The sequence below is a fragment of the Gymnoscopelus braueri genome, assembly GCF_963280865.1.
Source record: "Gymnoscopelus braueri genome assembly, chromosome: 21".
Taxonomy (NCBI): domain Eukaryota; kingdom Metazoa; phylum Chordata; class Actinopteri; order Myctophiformes; family Myctophidae; genus Gymnoscopelus; species Gymnoscopelus braueri.
This window is the reverse complement of record NC_137623.1, coordinates 18,069,064-18,087,521: the sequence shown is the minus strand read 5'-3', so window position 1 is coordinate 18,087,521 and position 18,458 is coordinate 18,069,064. Positions and strand designations below refer to the sequence as shown.

At 40.3% G+C, this 18,458-nt stretch overlaps 1 protein-coding gene across 1 annotated transcript; it reads left to right on the top strand.

Moving 5' to 3' along the window:
- Positions 1 to 1,112: 1,112 nt before the first annotated feature.
- LOC308076907 (sodium- and chloride-dependent GABA transporter 2-like) lies at positions 1,113 to 14,760 on the top strand (the record flags this gene model as incomplete). The annotated part of the gene is made up of 14 exons (XM_080417424.1): positions 1,113 to 1,233; positions 1,327 to 1,461; positions 2,355 to 2,495; positions 3,002 to 3,089; positions 3,523 to 3,655; positions 3,753 to 3,887; positions 4,018 to 4,121; positions 4,682 to 4,806; positions 5,233 to 5,345; positions 7,816 to 7,953; positions 8,705 to 8,807; positions 8,918 to 9,018; positions 9,373 to 9,543; positions 14,749 to 14,760. 14 exons carry the CDS (start codon positions 1,113 to 1,115, stop codon positions 14,758 to 14,760), a joined length of 1,620 nt encoding a protein of 539 aa, XP_080273550.1.
- Positions 14,761 to 18,458: the final 3,698 nt, after the last annotated feature.

The following is an 18,458-nucleotide window of genomic DNA, read 5'->3' as shown; positions in this document are numbered from 1 at the left end:
CCCATGAAGAGCTCTACTCTAGAAACTACTGCCTGAGAGTTCATTCTGTGCTGGTTCATTGTTGATTGTTGCATGTCGTGTGGCTTGTTTGTTCAGTTATGTTAGAGTGTAGTATCTTGTATTCCAGTGTCTTATGTGGGCTTGTGAACTTGTGAGCTTGTGATGTTTTTGTAAAGTTGTAGGCAAAGTCAGCATTAAAGGGATACTTCACTTTCACATAAAATAAACATTAAAAAAAAATGAAAGAAGTTATGGCAAAATAAAGGCCCCCTCACACATTAGTAGGACACTCTAATGCGTGAGGGGGCCGTGATTTTTCCATTACTTTTTTCATTTATTTTTAATATATTTTTTAAATGTTTATTTTATGTGAAAGTGAAGTACCCCTTTAACTCATTAACTCAAAGGACGTAAAAAACATTTTTTTTTCCAATTACCAATTCTGCCATGGATGTAAAAAAAGCACTTTTATAGTGGGGGTCTTTGTCTCTCTCTCGGTTTGGTCTACAAATAAAATGAAGACCATCATTGTTGAAATTGTTTAATTTGAAATGGGGTCTTTTCCTGCCCTGGAAACTGAACCTTATTGCTTTAGTCCAGACTAAAATTAACCCACTGTAGGCCTCTGAAAGATGTACCCATGCATGCTATATCCTGTTGATACAAACGGGATGTCTAGAATGTGTAAGCTACACATTTTAGAGCCTTGTGGTCCGTCACACAGTCATAGACTTTGTCTGTCTTGTCTAGGTCTTGTATTTCTATGTTCTCGTTTTTTTTTCATGGTTCTATGTTCATGTCTTCCCCAGGTGTTTCATGTGTAATCAGCCCTCATGTGTTAATTAGCCTTGTTCCCCAGTCAGTCCTTGTCGTTCTTATCATGTTTGGTGTCACATCATGTTTAGTGTTGTGATTGTGACATTTTCCCTGTTATTTTGTAATAAATCACCCAATCTTGGGTTTATAAGGCACACTGTAGATCTGATAGACACCAACAATCAGAGAGAAAAACCTGGACAGAGAGAGGGACTATAGGAAAGATATAAACCAAGACCTAGACTACGCTTCTGGAAATGTTGAAAAGATGCACAGTTGAACGGGCAGAAGAGGTAATGATTGAAGAAAGAGGACATTGGGGCAGCAAAGTGGAATTTTTCCTGGCTGTAGCGGGTCAAATTGTCGGCCTAGGTAATGTGTGGCGATTCCCATACCTCTGCTACAAAAATGGAGGAGGTAAGTCTGTTGAGAACAACTCATTTGCCAACAGTTTATAAATATTTAACCCTTCATGATTTAGTCAAGGTAGTGATGCTTTGTGTAATTCAGGTGCATTTCTGTTGCCATACCTGATATCTGTGGCAACATGTGGTGTACCCCTGTTCCTTCTGGAGACCTCCATGGGCCAGTTCACCCAGGAGGGGAGTGTCACTTGCTGGAGGAAGTTGTGTCCACTGGCAGAAGGTAATTCATAACGATAGCACCAATTTAGGAAATCTACTGTGGTTTTCCACAGTCAAGATGAAAAGGGATTTGATGGTGGCATTGGTGGTGGTCAAGGCATGAAGGTGTTTTTGTCTTTAGGTCACACTGGCTACAGTAAATCCCCAAAATAGGAATAGGACACGAAACATTATGCTTGGTCTCATGCTATAGGGGCTGGTCAATTATAAAGTCTAAACAGCAATAGCAAACATTTTAACAGCCTTTGACTGATTGTTATTGTTACAACTTGAGATATACATGTGTGAAAATCAAGATATGTAATTCAGTAGTATTTGGAACTAATAGTTAAACTAAACTAAATGGAATTGTGAATGTAAATTGAATTCTAAATACAATATAAATAGTAAAACCGATACGTTAATGTTCCTCCAAAACTGAGCTACCACCTGGTTTTGAGTACAAGGTAAACATTGACAACACAGTAGTGGCCTAAGGTAAACATTGACAACACAGTAGTGGCCTAACTGAACCGAAGATGAAATTATTTGGTACATTTAAACAAATTCATATTTAAAGTGTGTGTCACCTGCTGGACCCATAGGAGTGTTCTCTATTGTGTCACTGAATAGTTTTTACAAGGCTTTTTATATATATATATATATATATATATATATATATATATATACATATACATATACATATACATATACATATACATATACATATATATATATATATATATATATATATATATATATATATAATTAGTTTTGTCTGATTTGCTGCATTTGTATTGCAACTTGCCACTAGTATGATTTAGTTGTGTTATATCTTATGGCCTATAACTACCAAATCCTTTTAGTGTATGTGCAAGCTGACCAGTCAAAAAATATATACATTTTGCCCAACAGGTATAGGGTATGCAGGGCAGCTGATTCTTTTCTACCTATGTATGTATTATATTATTATTTTGGCCTGGGGGTTATTCTACCTCGTCTCATCCTTCAACTCCCAGCTCCCTTGGGCTAGTTGTAACAACCTCTGGAACACAGGTAAGACATCGTACAGTATATTTGACCTAACATAGTCTCAATTCTGTAAACAAACTGAGCCTCATTTGACATACATATCACTTGAAAGCCTATCTGATCAGATAGTCTACATCCCTTTCCATTCTATGCCATGCTGCTAATGTAACTATGCAATAATCCCATGTATGCTTTATAACCACAAAAGGAAAATTGAGGATCCGTGATTGTCGTGTTTTGTGAGAGCATGTCATAATTAGTAGAATGGTTACACACTAATTAAACTAAAAGTGTAATTACATAAAACATAAAATAACACATTGATTTAACACACATTCAACCATGAACTATTCCAATCCTGTAGTAAATATGATTAACACATTGATCAAATCTCTTCAAATCCTTTTGAAAACATGATTTAATTTCACTTTAATTAAAGGTGCATTATGATTACAATAATGAAATTATTATTAATACTATAATTTATCATCATCATAACCAAGTTAAATATGTTCTCTCTACCCCATCAGATAATTGTGTAAACTTCTCATCACAAAATGGTTTCAACAAATGGGCTAACCAGACCAACACCACCTCTGCTGCCACAGAATTCTGGGAGTATGTTTATAAGGGATGATTATAGATACTTTGCATTCTGTTCCTCCTCCCTAAATCCTTTGCACTACAGGTAAAGATAAAGACAAGATAAAGAGCTGGAATTTTCATATTGTAAGATTACTAAATAAGAAAAGTAACTTTTACTTACTGTATGCTTCTATTAGAAATGAACACTGTATGCTAATACATCTAACATGCACTTTCATGTGGAGGATTGTTGAAGAGTATACTTTTGTGACTGTGAAAAATTACTGAAATTGCCTTCCTTTGAATATTCAGTTATCACACATGTAAAACTAACATTGATGGAAGTATCAATAGAAAACTATTGGTCTTAGTAGAGGCTTTCATATATCATCCATTTTGGCCAGACACTATAATAAATGCATCCCTTCTTTGTACAATCTGTCTGTCTGTCTGTCTGTCTGTCCAGGCGACGAGTGCTGGCTATCTCAGGCGGTATTGAAGAGGTGGGCAGCATCAGATGGGAGATTGTGTTATGCCTCATTGCTATGTGGATAATCTGCTACTTTTGTATTTGGAAAGGAGTCAGGTCAACTGGAAAGGTATTTGTGCACAAATACAATACTGATGAAGTCATTCTATACTGTAGTATTCACTATTAAAATGTTTGTAGATGCAATAACAACCCATCATTTCCAGGTGGTATATTTCACCGCTACCTTCCCCTATGCAATGTTATTGATTCTTCTGATCCGTGGACTCACTCTACCAGGGGCTTTACAAGGCATTGTGTACTACCTCCTTCCTGAACCCTCACATCTCACCAACCCACAGGTAGCAGATTATGATCTAAAATGTTAAGCTGAATACAATAAATTCAAACATTATAGGCTGTTTCAGTCCATGAGAGGTTAACTGAATGGCTTTATGCATGCACCTCTCATTCCTACTTTTGTCAGAACAGGTGTGGATGGAAGCTGTTGGCCAGGTGTTTTTCTCGTACACTTTAGGGTTGGGTTCCTTAACTGTTCTAGGGAGCTACAACATGTACAACAACAACTGCTACAGGCGAGTCTGTTCGAAATGGATTGTGTGAAGTTGCGTTGGTTACTTGGTATCCATAGCAATAAGAGCAATGGGTGAAAAAAAAAACTGTGCAAATGACCAAATGTAAGATATTCAGAATACATATTATTGTGTTATTATTATTATTATTATTATTATTATTGTCTCCGCCAGAGGTGGAGAGTATGTTTTCGTTCTTGTCCTTCCGTGTGTCCCCCCGTCTCAGCCAAGCTAACATTGGTCAAGCTTCGAGTGACACGTGACAATATTGTTGTCACCAATGCTCTGATTGGCTAGCGAGACGCATGATTACATAGAAACCTATAAATAGCAAATGTGCTTCAAAAAATCATTTATATTTTTTGAAGTGAGCTTCCATCAGCCAAGCTAACATTGGTCAAGTGACACGTGACAATATGTAATATAAATTGGTAAGACAGGATTAATCAGGAACAGTACTGGCGGAGACCTGTGCTCCGAGGAGCACATTTTCTAGTTATTACTGATGTTATTGTGAGGTCAAATCTGAAGCTAAAGACTATGATTTGTATTGTGTTTTGCAGAGACTGCCTATATCTGTGTTTGCTGAACAGTGCCACTAGCATAGTAGCTGGATTTGCTGTCTTCTCAGTGCTGGGATTCATGGCTCTCGAGCAGGGTGTTTCTATTGATGAAGTGGCAGAAGCAGGTAGCTTACTCCAAGTCATAATGTCTACGTAAATGATATAAAGATGTAATCCATTCTGAAGTCACAGACTTCCAGACACAAGAATAATCACACACACACACACACACATTGTGTCTGGGATTATTCAAGCAACGACTCAGAAAGCAGCAAGTAAACTAGCAGCAGAAGGTCATGAAAGATGCATTCTCTGTGAGTTGTTTAAATTATGTTAGGGGTTATATGCCAGCTGAGCACTGAGAACAAGTGCCACTGTGCACCGAATTGGCACTGCCAGTGATGATTTGGTAGAATTCACATCTGAGGAGACACTGGCAGCCCTGTTGCATCAGGCCTTGGCTGTGGCTCAGACTCATACACCGGCTCATGGTTTGATAACATTGTGCAATGAAAAATGAATGATCTATAATGTTATGTTTCTGTTTTCAGGTCCAGGGCTGGCCTTCATTGCATACCCTCAGGCAGTAGCCATGATGCCCCTACCTCAGCTATGGGCTGTCTGTTTCTTTTTCATGATCGTTCTCTTGGGTCTGGATTCACAGGTGATATAAAAAATAGAAGACTACATTTGATACTGAAATATATTTGGGTCATAGTGGTTGCTGTGAAATCACTCTTACCATATAAAATCAGAAATTCAGCGTAGCATTAGTTCATGTAGGCACATAATTAAGGCAGGAGGTTTATATGCTACGTTCACTCTCCCCGGACTCCCCCCCCGATTCATTCGCTAACAAGCTAATTCATTCGAACTCCCACAAGTCAGTACGTTCAACCTCACCTCATTCTCATTCGCGACAAGCCAACTCACTCACGCCCTCATACCCACAGTGCATCTCTGGCGGTTCATTTAAGCAGCCTCTGTTCACTGTTCATTCTAGGTCAGGGGTGGGCAACTTTGTAGATGGTGAGGGCCACAACATTTCCACACTCACTCTGGGGGGCCGCATTGTTTATCGGCAGGCCCCCCCCCCCCCCCCCCTTTGACAAAACGGTCCCGGGGCGGTGGGCCGGTTCGGACCAAAATGCCAGGGCTGAATTTTGGTCCCAGCCCGCCCCTGTTTATCGGCACTCTCGCCAGTAGTACCCCATTACTCAAAAAGCCCATAATAGTCACATATGATAAATAAGGGATATTGACTATTATTATTTGTTTTTATTTAGCATTTAGTATTGCTTCTATCAACTTACTACAGCTGTACTGCTAAACAAAACTTCACATTCCTGAGTTCATTCACTCACACACACATACACACACACACTTCCTGCCTTTCAGAGTATTGCTGTAACCTTGGCTTAAAAATATACAAAAATGAACACTAGAATTATAATTAATAAGGCTTCTATTAAAATAAACGAGAGCGCGCGCCCTGGTTGTAATAAAAATGGTTCATGGAAAGTTGTGTTTGGAACAGCTGAAGGCAATAGTTCACCATTTCGGATATGTTTAGATTACTTTGTTTGTTTTTTGGGGATTTTGGCCTGGGGCCGCCGCGGGCCGCCAGTTGCCCATCCCTGTTCTAGGTGCTTAGCTGTCTCAGCGCACACACATGTGTGTGTGTGTGTGTGTGTGTGTGTGTGTGTGTGTGTGTGCGTGTGCGTGTGTGTGACTTTGAATCATTGTATCTCATGTGTAATCAGAATTTGGTACAGGGTTATGGACAGAGGTTAGCTGTTGAAATGTTTGGACACTGTGATTGCTTGTGAATGACTTTGAATCATTTCTGAAATAGAATACCCACCAAATATCCAGCCCAAAGCCAGGGACTCAAACACAGCAAGAAAGAGAAGGCAGGCTCCATTGCAGGCATAGTAGTCAAATAGCTGGAACACATACATCCCCCCTGGTGGCAAGAGACATGAGGTGTGATTGCAATTTGCAACCAAGTTTATTTTCTGTTGTTTGGTGTTCAAACAATAGGTCACACCCATAGGGTCACACCTGAACCTAACCTAGATATTTAAAATGTATTGTTTTCCCAGGGTGCAGTTGAGAATCTGAGCTTAAGTTTTCTTTCTTTTGGTGTCAGCATTTCTGACCTTTGGGAAGAATTAGTGGTCACCCACGGTGCAAGCTTTTAATGTTGCTACTATTATGAACCTCTCTATCCCACCTTTGAGCACATTTCATGTCTCACTATTGCCAATGGCATTTTAAAATGTATTTTAGATTTGTTTTTGTGGTGGTCACTTTTCTACTATGATGTCTACTTGGCAACAGGCAGTTAGCTTGTTCCCAGCCAAGCTATGCTGTTGTGTAGTATTAGATAGCGATAGGCCTTTATGCATAAGAAGAAGAAATGCTTACCTCAGTGACCATGAGAAGCTGGGAGAAGAAGCAGATCATGCAGAATATGAGAAGGCATATGTGTGTGTGTGTGTGTGTGTGTGTGTGTGTGTGTGTGTGTGTGTGTGTGTGTGTGTGTGTGTGTGTGTGTGTGTGTGTGTGTGTGTGTGTGTGTGTGTGTGTGTGTGTGTGTGTGTGTGTGTGTGTGTACAGTGATTATTTTGATAGCCCTTCTCTTGCCCGGGGGAGACATTAGGCTTTTGGTCAGTAGGCAGAGTCTCTAAGCCACCACTGCTACATTGAGCTTAACCTCAATGATTGTGTTGACTCAGGACAGCCAGGCAGGTATAGTGTTCAAAACCCATGACTGGGTGAATACAGGAACAGAACAGACATCACAAACAAACTGACATGATGCAACACCAAACAATAACCCCCCAAGGACTGACTGGGGAACAATATATAATATACACATGACTCAGACTGATTACATGAACATAGAACCATGAAAAGTAGAACATGAACATAACATAGAAATACAAGACCTTAAGTCAAGGCAAAGTCTGTCCATCTAAAGCCTGATGATGCAATGTGTTGTGAGTTTGTATCTGCTATCTTTTATTTCTGGTGCGTAAACAAGTATAAATCAGGCATTAAAGTATACAATGTACCCATATAAGTCATTAAAGTTATTCACTGTCATTCTCATTGTTTATTTTTTTTAGTTTGTTGTAATGGAGGTGGTGATGACATCCATTACAGATATGTTTCCCACAGTGCTGCGTAGGACAGGGCGACGGGAGATCTTCCTTCTCATATTCTGCATGATCTGCTTCTTCTCCCAGCTTCTCATGGTCACTGAGGTAAGCATTTCTTCTTCTTATGCATAAAGGCCTATCGCTATCTAATACTACACAACAGCTAGGGCATTCACGAATAGTGATTTTTAGCATTCGAATTATTCGACCTATAAGTATTCGAATATTCGATTAATCGATTTGATTATAAAAAAAATAAAATAAAAAAAAAGTTATTTTTTTCTTTTTTTTCAATGGCATTGATGACTTGACTCAAGGAATGCGAGTTGACGTCACACCAGAGCTATAATCACACCATAGAATAATCGAATAGTGGTTTGATAGTCGAATAGTCGGTTTGATATTCGAATATTCGAATATACGACTATTCGGTGAATGCCCTAACAACAGCATAGCTTGGCGGGTAACAAGCTAACTGCCTGTTGCCAAGTAGACATCATAGTAGAAAAGTGACCACCACAAAAACAAATCTAAAATAAATTTTAAAATGCCATTGGCAATAGTGAGACATGAAATGTGCTCAAAGGTGGGATAGAGAGGTTCATACTAGTAGCAACATTAAAAGCTTGCACCATGGGTGACCACTAATTCTTCCCAAAGGTCAGAAATGCTGACACCAAAAGAAAGAAAACTTAAGCTTAGATTCTCAACTGCACCCTGGGAAAACAATACATTTTAAATATCTAGGTTAGGTTCAGGTGTGACCCTATGGGTGTGACCTATTGTTTGAACACCAAACAACAGAAAATAAACTTGGTTGCAAATTGCAATCACACCTCATGTCTCTTGCCACCAGGGGGGGATGTATGTGTTCCAGCTATTTGATTACTATGCCTGCAATGGAGCCTGCCTTCTCTTTCTTGCTGTGTTTGAGTCCCTGGCTTTGGGCTGGATATTTGGTGGGTATTCTATTTCAGAAATTATTCAAAGTCATTCACAAGCAATCACAGTGTCCAAACATTTCAACAGCTAACCTCTGTCCATAACCCTGTACCAAATTCTGTATCAGGAGCAGATCGTATGTGTGGCATCATACATGACATGACAGGCGTGCGCCCCAATCCCATGTTCAAACTCTGCTGGCTCTATCTCACCCCCTTGGTCTCACTGGTGAGTTGAAGCAACATTATCTGTAGCACTGGTTCACAAATGTGGTCCTGGTGACAAAGACTTTATCCACATTCAGATAATTGTATTCACCTTATGTCCCGTCTCAGAAACAGAAATAGTCCCTGAGTAGATGGCTTGAATGAAAACCAATAGCCTGCTCTTTTTGGAATAATGTCAGTATTGCTTGGAAATGCCCCATATCCATATAGTTTAAGCCACAAAATGGAGCAATCTAAAACAATTCACAGCATTTGAATTTAAATTCCAAGTAAAGTCAGACAACTGTCTTTAAAAAAATAAATATCCATAACATGTATAGGCACAAAAGCTTTTTTGTTTCCTTTCTCCCCTCAGCTCTGTTTCATAGGTTCCATAGTGGAGTACCAGCCCCTAACTTACAACCGTTGGTATATCTATCCAGAATGGGCCAACGTTATGGGCTGGCTGTTGGCTCTCTCCTCCATTGTACTTGTACCAGGGTGCGCACTGATGAAACTGACCACTGGGCCAGGGACCCTCCGCCAGGTGAGAGTACAGTACAGTAGGTAGTAACATTTTGGAATAATTCATTTGAGAGATATATCTGTGACAGGGGATTATGTTCTGTAGGTGTAATTGTGGTGCTTGGGAGATCTTGAATGATTAACGTTGTACCCTTGCAGTCCTCACACTGATTCAACTCAGCAACATTACCATTTTGTCTTATTGTGCCTACCCTGCTAACTAAAGTCTTTAGAATGAATGTGATATGGTGATGAGGGCCTCATGGCGCCTCATCTTAAGTCCATAATTGTATTCCTAACTACCAAGGGGAAAAAAAACGAATCTGCCACTGCTCATCTCAACAGCAATTTCCATTGTAAACGCTATCACTACTACTAATAGAAAACAAACTGTTCACAAACATCAGCAACTGTCAGTTTTGATACTCTTTAAAGGGAAAATCCACCCTTAAACAGAATTGGCATTCTGCTATTCCAATGATATTGGCCAGCTAAGTTATTTACAAACAGACAACATGTCTCCCTATAAGACAGAAATCAAAGCATGATTTTATAGTATATGTTCGAATATAGGGGAAATAAATCTATGTCGCGTGTGCGTTGGAGGTGCAAACAAAGAAAACAAAGGTGCTTCTTAATTTTTGGTGTTTTTGATGGTGGATGTTGCAGGTCCCTGCACTACAATACATAGTTTTGCACTAGAACAAAAACATTATATCTCTGTATACGGTCCGTCTCTAAAGTGCAATGCTGAAGTTTTTAAGAAGATTTTGGTATACTCCAATGTTTTCTTAGCTGTGATCTGTTCTTAGGTAAAAACAGAATCTACGCACACTTTCTTAAGAGGACATTTCTTCTTAGACCCACTTAAGAAGTTTTTAAGAAGATTTTGGTATACTCCAATGTTTTCTTAGCTGTGATCTGTTCTTAGGTAAGAACAGAATCGACACACACTGAAGAGCACTCTTAGGTTGGCCTTTGAGTTCTTAAGTGTGACATGTTCATGCAAAAATAATTTGTTCTCGAAGTTTCTTCAATTCTACAGTTGTATAATATAGGATTTAAATTACACTAATATTTTTATCATATCTTTAGAGCAGTGGTTCTCAAAGTGTGGTCTGGGGACCCCCAGGGGTCCTTGAGGGAGTTCCAGGGGGTCCACAGCAAACGAAGAACAGTTTAATCACTTTAACCCTATTTTATACTTTGTTTGAAAATAGCAGATCTACAAGCTCACAACGCGTCCCAATACTGGCCATTCTGAGCTTGTAGATCGGCTATTTTTGAAACATTTTGATAAATCTAGATTTTTTTTCAGCCAAATGCATGTCAATTTGGGGGTCCTTGACATGAAATGTTTGAGAACAACTGCTTTTGAGTTTTCAACGGGTCTGAAATTACAATCTAACCCAAACGGACCCGGGTGAGTTGAAGCCTAAGCCCCATAACCCCCCACCCAACCGACCCCCCATATCCCCGACATTCGCCACACCCCCATTTGCCCGTCCCCTTCCTACCTGAAAGCCCCCCTATACCCACCCGTCATACCCATCCCCCCCACACAGCCCACTACACCCCTCCTTGCACCACCATATAAGGATGAAAGTCCTTGTGGACTTGTTTCCAATGAGGGCCTGTGAGCAATTAGGGGTTAAGAGTCTTGCTCAGGGACAAATTTCATTTCATCGACACATATGCTGGCGTGGCCTGGAATCGTACCTGGGGCAACCAAGGCCTCTGGCTCCCTAGGCGGGCTCACTAACCACTCAGCTATGGCCGCCCCTATATATCACCCACCACACCCCTATTTCCACCCCATTACATACCAAGCAGCTGCTACCTTAAAGACCCTCCATATCCACCCACCTGCTTTCAGTAATAAAATGTTTTATATCCACTACGCTACTCCTGAACATGAAATATTTTTAACAGCTAATTTCAGCAAATTTACATTGATGTCTAGTGGTGATATGTTGATTAATGTGAGAGAAATAATAAAATACATTAAATAATTAAATCAAATAATTTGCTGTTCACTTCAGAAGTGCCTCCACAGAACTATTGATTTATTTTTATGTTTGGAGTCTGGTGTTCAACCATCTTTAGACTTTAGTTTAGGTATTCTTTACTTCATTCTCTCAACTTTATTTCTGTGTGTGATTTCCTGTGATTTCTGTGTGCAGCAATCACACACTGTGACTGCAGGCAGAGCCATGCAGTCATGCCTTATATGGGGATTGGTGGGGCGGATCCCTATGGTAATTAGGATGAACTGGCACACCCCTTCAAGTTACGAGGATTGGGATTCATCATCATCAAGAACATAGTTACGAACAATTCTGTCTTTTAAGAACGTTTCATGAATCTGACTCGACTTCTCTTAGGAATTCACTTAGGAAGAAAAGTAAGAGGAAACATTAGTAACTTATTGCTACATGAGGCCGAATGGCTCGTTTCATGAGGCTATAGATTTTGATTTGATCGATTCAAGATGGGGATTTATAACCAGCGTAGTAGCCTTACTAGCCTACACCACTGAACTCCTTGCCTTCGGCATATCGTTGCTGTCGGACAGAAACCATATAATAAAACCAATCAATAAAACTATTGAACCTATGAAAAGTATTAAAAAGCGTTTCTGACAAAACCACCTAACTCCATTGGATCCTCTCACTTTCTGCTAAACCAGTCCACCAAAGGGGGGGGGGGTAGCTGGTTTTGCTGGCTCCAGGCTCCACCCCCTTTTGACCTCCAACCTCATTGTGAGCAAAAATGAACATTTTGAAATTAGCTGATTTCTGCCCGAAAGCCGAGATATGCAACCAGTATTAAGATAATCTTCCCTGACTTTGAATGCAGTCCAGAATTGCATTAGCCAGACTATAATATCTACAGACAGACTGCAAACCAGTAGAGTGGATTTTCCCTTTAGTTCACACTGGAAATGTAAAGGACCATACTAGTAATTTGTCATGTTTAATCCAATGACTACAACTCACACAGTATAATTGACACTACTGCTGACCAGTGCCCAAAGCATAATGTGACTTGTTTGATTTGTGTGGAAGCCACTGGATTCCATTGATTTCAGTAAGCCTGCAGTATGAAAATATAATTGCAGACTTAAAACTGAAGCACGGATAGAGTTGAAAAGTCGACCTCCAGTCCCTCGAGGAAAGATTGATATTATACAAACACATAATGTTAGCCACATAATATTTTGCCAACCCTGGCTCAATTATCCAGGTAAGTTTTAATGACTTTGGAATTAATGTAAATTCCCTAAATGTGAAATTTCATGGAATAATGGGTAATGTAATTATTTCTCTCTACTCATTAGCGCCTCCATTTGTTATGTGAGCCAGCCGACCTGCTGACCCAGAAGACAAATGCTCTGCTGCACCACATGACCTCAGAAGCAGAGATGGAAGCGAGAGATGGAAAGGGAGAAGCTGATGAAAGTCTTGTGATTCCTGTGTGTACAGTAATCCTGGATTAATTGTTTAATGATTGTCGCTGTGCCATGTGCCAAAGCAATTTCCATGTATAACTGCATAATGGCAGTAAGGTGATTCTGATGAAAAGGTTAACTTGACCTAGAAGCCCCAGTACTTCTTTTGGGTGTAAAATCATTGTATATGGGGCTATATTTTATTAAAGCACCCTCTCTTTGAGCAGAGAAATTGTAATGTTATTTGACTATCGGTAACTGATTGTCATCTGTTAGGCCTATTGCTAACAATCAAGTAATTATTCAATTAATTATAGAAAACTCACAACTTTATTTAGAGAAGTGTTCCTTCAAATCCATACTTGTCAGGCCTTATTATGAGAATGTTTTATCATATTTAATAAAGGTAGCACACTGTGACGGCCCCTTGGCCTTAGATCTATGTCTGAGTTCCTTGAGCTCCCCTCATTAGTGGGGAATCCTGCCCACCTGTGTGGGGTGATTGCTCACCCTATATAATGGGGCATGAGCCTTCACTCTGTCTCTCCCCTTGGTTTGGTTTGGTTGCTTTGGTTCTTTGAGTTGGTTGTTTGCTTTGATTACTTTGCTTTGAATTCTCATACATTCATACACTGGCACACATCACTGATATATTGATAACTTACTTTATTTAGTTGATTCTAATTACGTTATTTACTATCTCTTTTTCTAAATAAATATACTTCTTATTGAAACTGACGTCATGTGTGGTCTCCACTTTGTCTACCTTTATTCTTGGTCATGACAAATGGGGGCTCGTCAAAACAAATTTGGACTTGTTAAAAACAAATTTGGTCATATGGAGTGGAGTATCACACATGGCAGTAGTTTTTTTTTGGAGGGCATTTTTTTTGGTTTAGTTTGTTGAAATGGGGAGGTTTAACTAATCCTTTTGGGCTCGTTGGCTTGAGGTACACGGATAACGTAAGCTAAAATTTGGAGTGGCATTAGGTAGAACTGGTTCTCCTCGGGGGGGCAGCAGTCTCTAATAGAGAGTCGGTTGCAGTTTTTTTTCTTAGGTGACAGAGAAAACGCGGGTAGAGCATCCTAATTTTCCCTTCCCCTACATCGGCTCGGGATCACGTCTCAGGGTCACTTGGGGGTCGCTGTGTATACAGTTGCCTTCCAACCCCTGAGGTTACAGTGAGTAAATACCCCCCGCAAGTATCTGTACGAAGAGGGGGCAGGGGAGAACTGGTATTTTGAGCCACTTGTTTGGTTATGAGTTTGCCTCAAGTCTGATTGGTTTGGTATGGCTACCAGTGTAGAGGAGTTTTTTAAGTCTCCATCTGAGGAGTTGCTGGATCATTTTACTAAGGACCAATTGAATAATATTGCTCAACATTATTCCATAGACATTGACACCAAACGTACAAAAGAAACCATTAAAAGTATCATACGGGCCAAGTTGGAAGATTCTGGGGTACTGGTGAAGGAGGGAAGTAAGGGTGGTGAAAGGGCGATGGCTGGGTTAACATTTGAACAACAGAAGGAGCTGTTAATGTTAAAAATAGAACAGGAGATGGAAAAAATTAAATACAAAAAGGAACAAATGAGACTGGATTTGGAACTGCAAAAATTAGGATTGATAAAAGGGAAAATGTCTGCAACTGCTTTAAGCGAGGGATCCTCTGGTTTTCGTTTCAATGTAGGAAGTAACTTGAAGTTAATGCCTAAGTTTAATGAAAAGGATGTGGATAAATTTTTCTGTATGTTTGAACGTGTGTCTGTTTCCAGAAGCTGGCCTGAGGAGGAACAGACTCTAATGTTGCAGTGTGTCTTTTCGGGTAAAGCACAAGAGGCTTACTCGGCACTGTCTGTAGAGGATTGCAAAATATACAAAAAGGTAAAGGCAGCTGTATTGAAGGCCTATGAGTTAGTTCCTGAGGCATATCGCCAACGTTTCAGAGAAGGGCGTAAAAATGATGGACAGACACATGTCGAATTTACACGGGATTTGTTGTCAAATTTTAACCGTTGGTGTTCCTCATCTGGAGTAAAAAGTTTGGAGGAGTTGGGTGATTTGGTAGTTCTAGAACAGTTAAAGCTGTCTGTTCCGGATTATATTGCAACCTACATTAATGAACGCAAAGTCAAATGTCCTAGTGAGGCTGCAGTGTTGGCGGACGAATATGTTTTAACACATAAGCGCATCTTTGGGGATCGAAATGTGGAGAAATTCCAGAAACCCAGCTCTGTAGTACATCAATTGGAACGCCAGGTTGATGGTAGAAGTAAATCAGACCAATGTCATTATTGCCATGAAAAGGGACATTGGTTAAAAGAATGTCCTTTGCTAAAAGAGAAAAGTTCATATGTGAAGTCAGTTGGTTTGGCTGCATCCATTCATAATCCCATTGTTGGGGAGGCAGCAGAACTGGTGGCTCCTTTTCAAATGCATGTCAAGCCAATAGACATTTCAGAGATTGAGTTGGGTTATGCTCCATTCATGTCTGACGGGCTGGCAAAGTTAATTGGGAGTGAAAAAGAAGTTCCAGTCAGAATATTGCGGGACTCAGGATCTTTACAAAGCTTTGTAAGAGAGGCAGCACTGCCTTTTTCTCCAGGTTCGGATACTGGGGTCTGCATTCCAGTTAGGGGGATTAGACCTGAAAATAGTATAAAAGTTCATCCTGAAAAAAAAAAAAAAAGATTCATATTTGGTTGTTTTCAAGGTATGAGGTGGACCTCATTCTTAGGGAGGGGGATGTGACGGCCCCTTGGCCTTAGATCTATGTCTGAGTTCCTTGAGCTCCCCTCATTAGTGGGGAATCCTGCCCACCTGTGTGGGGTGATTGCTCACCCTATATAATGGGGCATGAGCCTTCACTCTGTCTCTCCCCTTGGTTTGGTTTGGTTGCTTTGGTTCTTTGAGTTGGTTGTTTGCTTTGATTACTTTGCTTTGAATTCTCATACATTCATACACTGGCACACATCACTGATATATTGATAACTTACTTTATTTAGTTGATTCTAATTACGTTATTTACTATCTCTTTTTCTAAATAAATATACTTCTTATTGAAACTGACGTCATGTGTGGTCTCCACTTTGTCTACCTTTATTCTTGGTCATGACACACACATTCAGTGAAGAAAAAAAACACCAGTGTTGGAAAGTAACTATAGTAACTTAACAGAAAAAGTAATATTACCCTTTTCCAGTAACTAGTAATACAACTAATTACTTTCATGTTTGAGTAATAAATATTGCAGTTACTGTAGGAGCCAAATGGGGTTTTTCGATTGGGGAAAATGGGGAGTATTTGCACACTGGATTGGGAGATGGGCGTATTGATAGATTTGATAGATGTAGGCACCGCATTGGCACCTTGATGGTGGGAGTGTCTCTGTGGGTGGCCTCCAGCGGCTACAAGTAATGGTCCTCACCTGCTCACCTTAAGTTTGACTGGGGGTAGGGTGAGCTGGGAGAGGTATATTTTGTTGACCGCATTTCGTATTTTGCTCATTGTTTAAATTATTATTTTCCACATATTTATTGCATATATTTATTGGAAACTTGTTTTGTAATATTTGGGGACACTGAAGTGTAACTTTTTAAACAAGCTTTCGTTTGGACGTGACTCCTTTTAATGTATGCGTCAGTTTCTATCTCCCACGTTTAGCCTGCCGGCTGATCGATTTATTGGGGGTCGCTATCAGCCACAACAGAGTTAACACATTTGAAGCGCCGATCCACTGAAAGTTGACGTTGAATTCCTGGCTTCTTGGAGTGATTCAATCGAGGAAACTGGAACGCGCACGAGGAACGCGCACGAGCAACTTAAGGTTGCATTCATTCATTAGTTTGACACACACACACACACACACACACACACACACACACACACACACACACACACTTGATTTGATTACAGCTTAGAGGAAGCCTTCCTAACCAAAGTGCTAAAATATCATCAGCTAGAGCAGACCATCTCTCAGCTAGGCTACAGATGTAAACTTTTGTTTTTTAACTTTGGTAGTCTAGGACAGATATAAAGTCCTCCGAGACAGCCATCTCCTCTGAGTTAGACCCTACCCACTTCAAGGTAACATCAGCCCAACAGCACAGATCGTTTAAGTCTGGCCAGTCACCGAAGCCGGGAGAGCGACTGTCTAGCTTTCCACTAGGTTTCCTCCTGAAGCCTAGGAAGCTAGGATCCGAGCCACATGCCAGGGGGACCTTACGTCGTTTTAGGTCCAGGAATAGAGATGAACGTGCAAGCTCTCTCACATACTGGTCATCATTGTTCAGCATATTTAACAAGTGGGAGAGCCCCGTAGCAATATATGTCCATTCAAAATTGGGAACACCCAAACCACCCTCACGTTTACTGTGAAATATTATGTCGTTGTGTGTGTGTGTTAAGACCAGTCCATTGTCTCACTAAGTGCACAGTTTTGTCAGTCAAATCACGCAGTGATTTTCGTGGAACATGTACATTGGAGAAAAGATGTTGTACCTTGGCCAATGCTATTATTCTGACTGCCTCCAGTTTCATGATTAGAGGCAGAGGCGATGTGTGGATCAAGTCGAGTCTGCTGGAGTACTCAGCAATGATTACCTCGACCTGATCGCCCCACTCGCCTGCCACATTAAACTTGTGGCCCAAATATGTGTAAGTCTCGTGACGTGAATAGACTTTAAGGGGTTTATTGCAAATTGTGAAATCAGTTAGTGTATCTGTTTTAGAGTAGTACCAGCGATTTCCTCCGCTCCGTCTTTCATATAAAACTGCACATTTGGATTATTTTACCTCTAATCCTGACCATTCCAAAAAGGAATCGGTTTTGGAGAGCATGTTCTTTATTACAGCCCCATGATGAGAGGCTAACTGGACATCGTCTGCATACCCCTGAACAGGGTTAGGGGAAATTGTATTGGCGGGGGCACACATACAGAGCCATTTTAACCATTGGTTAAGTGCTAACACAAAATTAACAGCGCTCCATGGACAGCCAGTCTTAACACCTACTTGGAGAGGGATGGGGTCTGTGAGCTGTTTATGAATGAACCAGTGTACACATCTTTAACAATGTCAACATAAACTTGGGGTAGATGGAATTCCTCAAGAGCTGTTATCATGACATTATGTGCTAAAGTGCCAAATGCATCACGGAAGTCCAGAAAAACTGAAAAGTATTCACTAGACCCATGCTTGAAATCGTCAATTCCTGTTTTGAGACAAAACACATGTTCATTCATGCCTTGCCGATTGATGTAGGCCTTTTGCTTGGGAGATAAGATGTTTTCATCCACAAGCCACGGAAGGATTCGGGCAAGAATGCACTTCATTACCTTATAGATGGTAGGTAAGAGGGAAATGTCTCTCCAAGTTGACGGATCGTCCGGGATATTGTTTTTTTTTGGGGATCCTATAGATGAGGGTGCCCTTCCATGAAACAGGGACCCTCCTATTTTCCAAGCAGACATTAAATATAACTGTC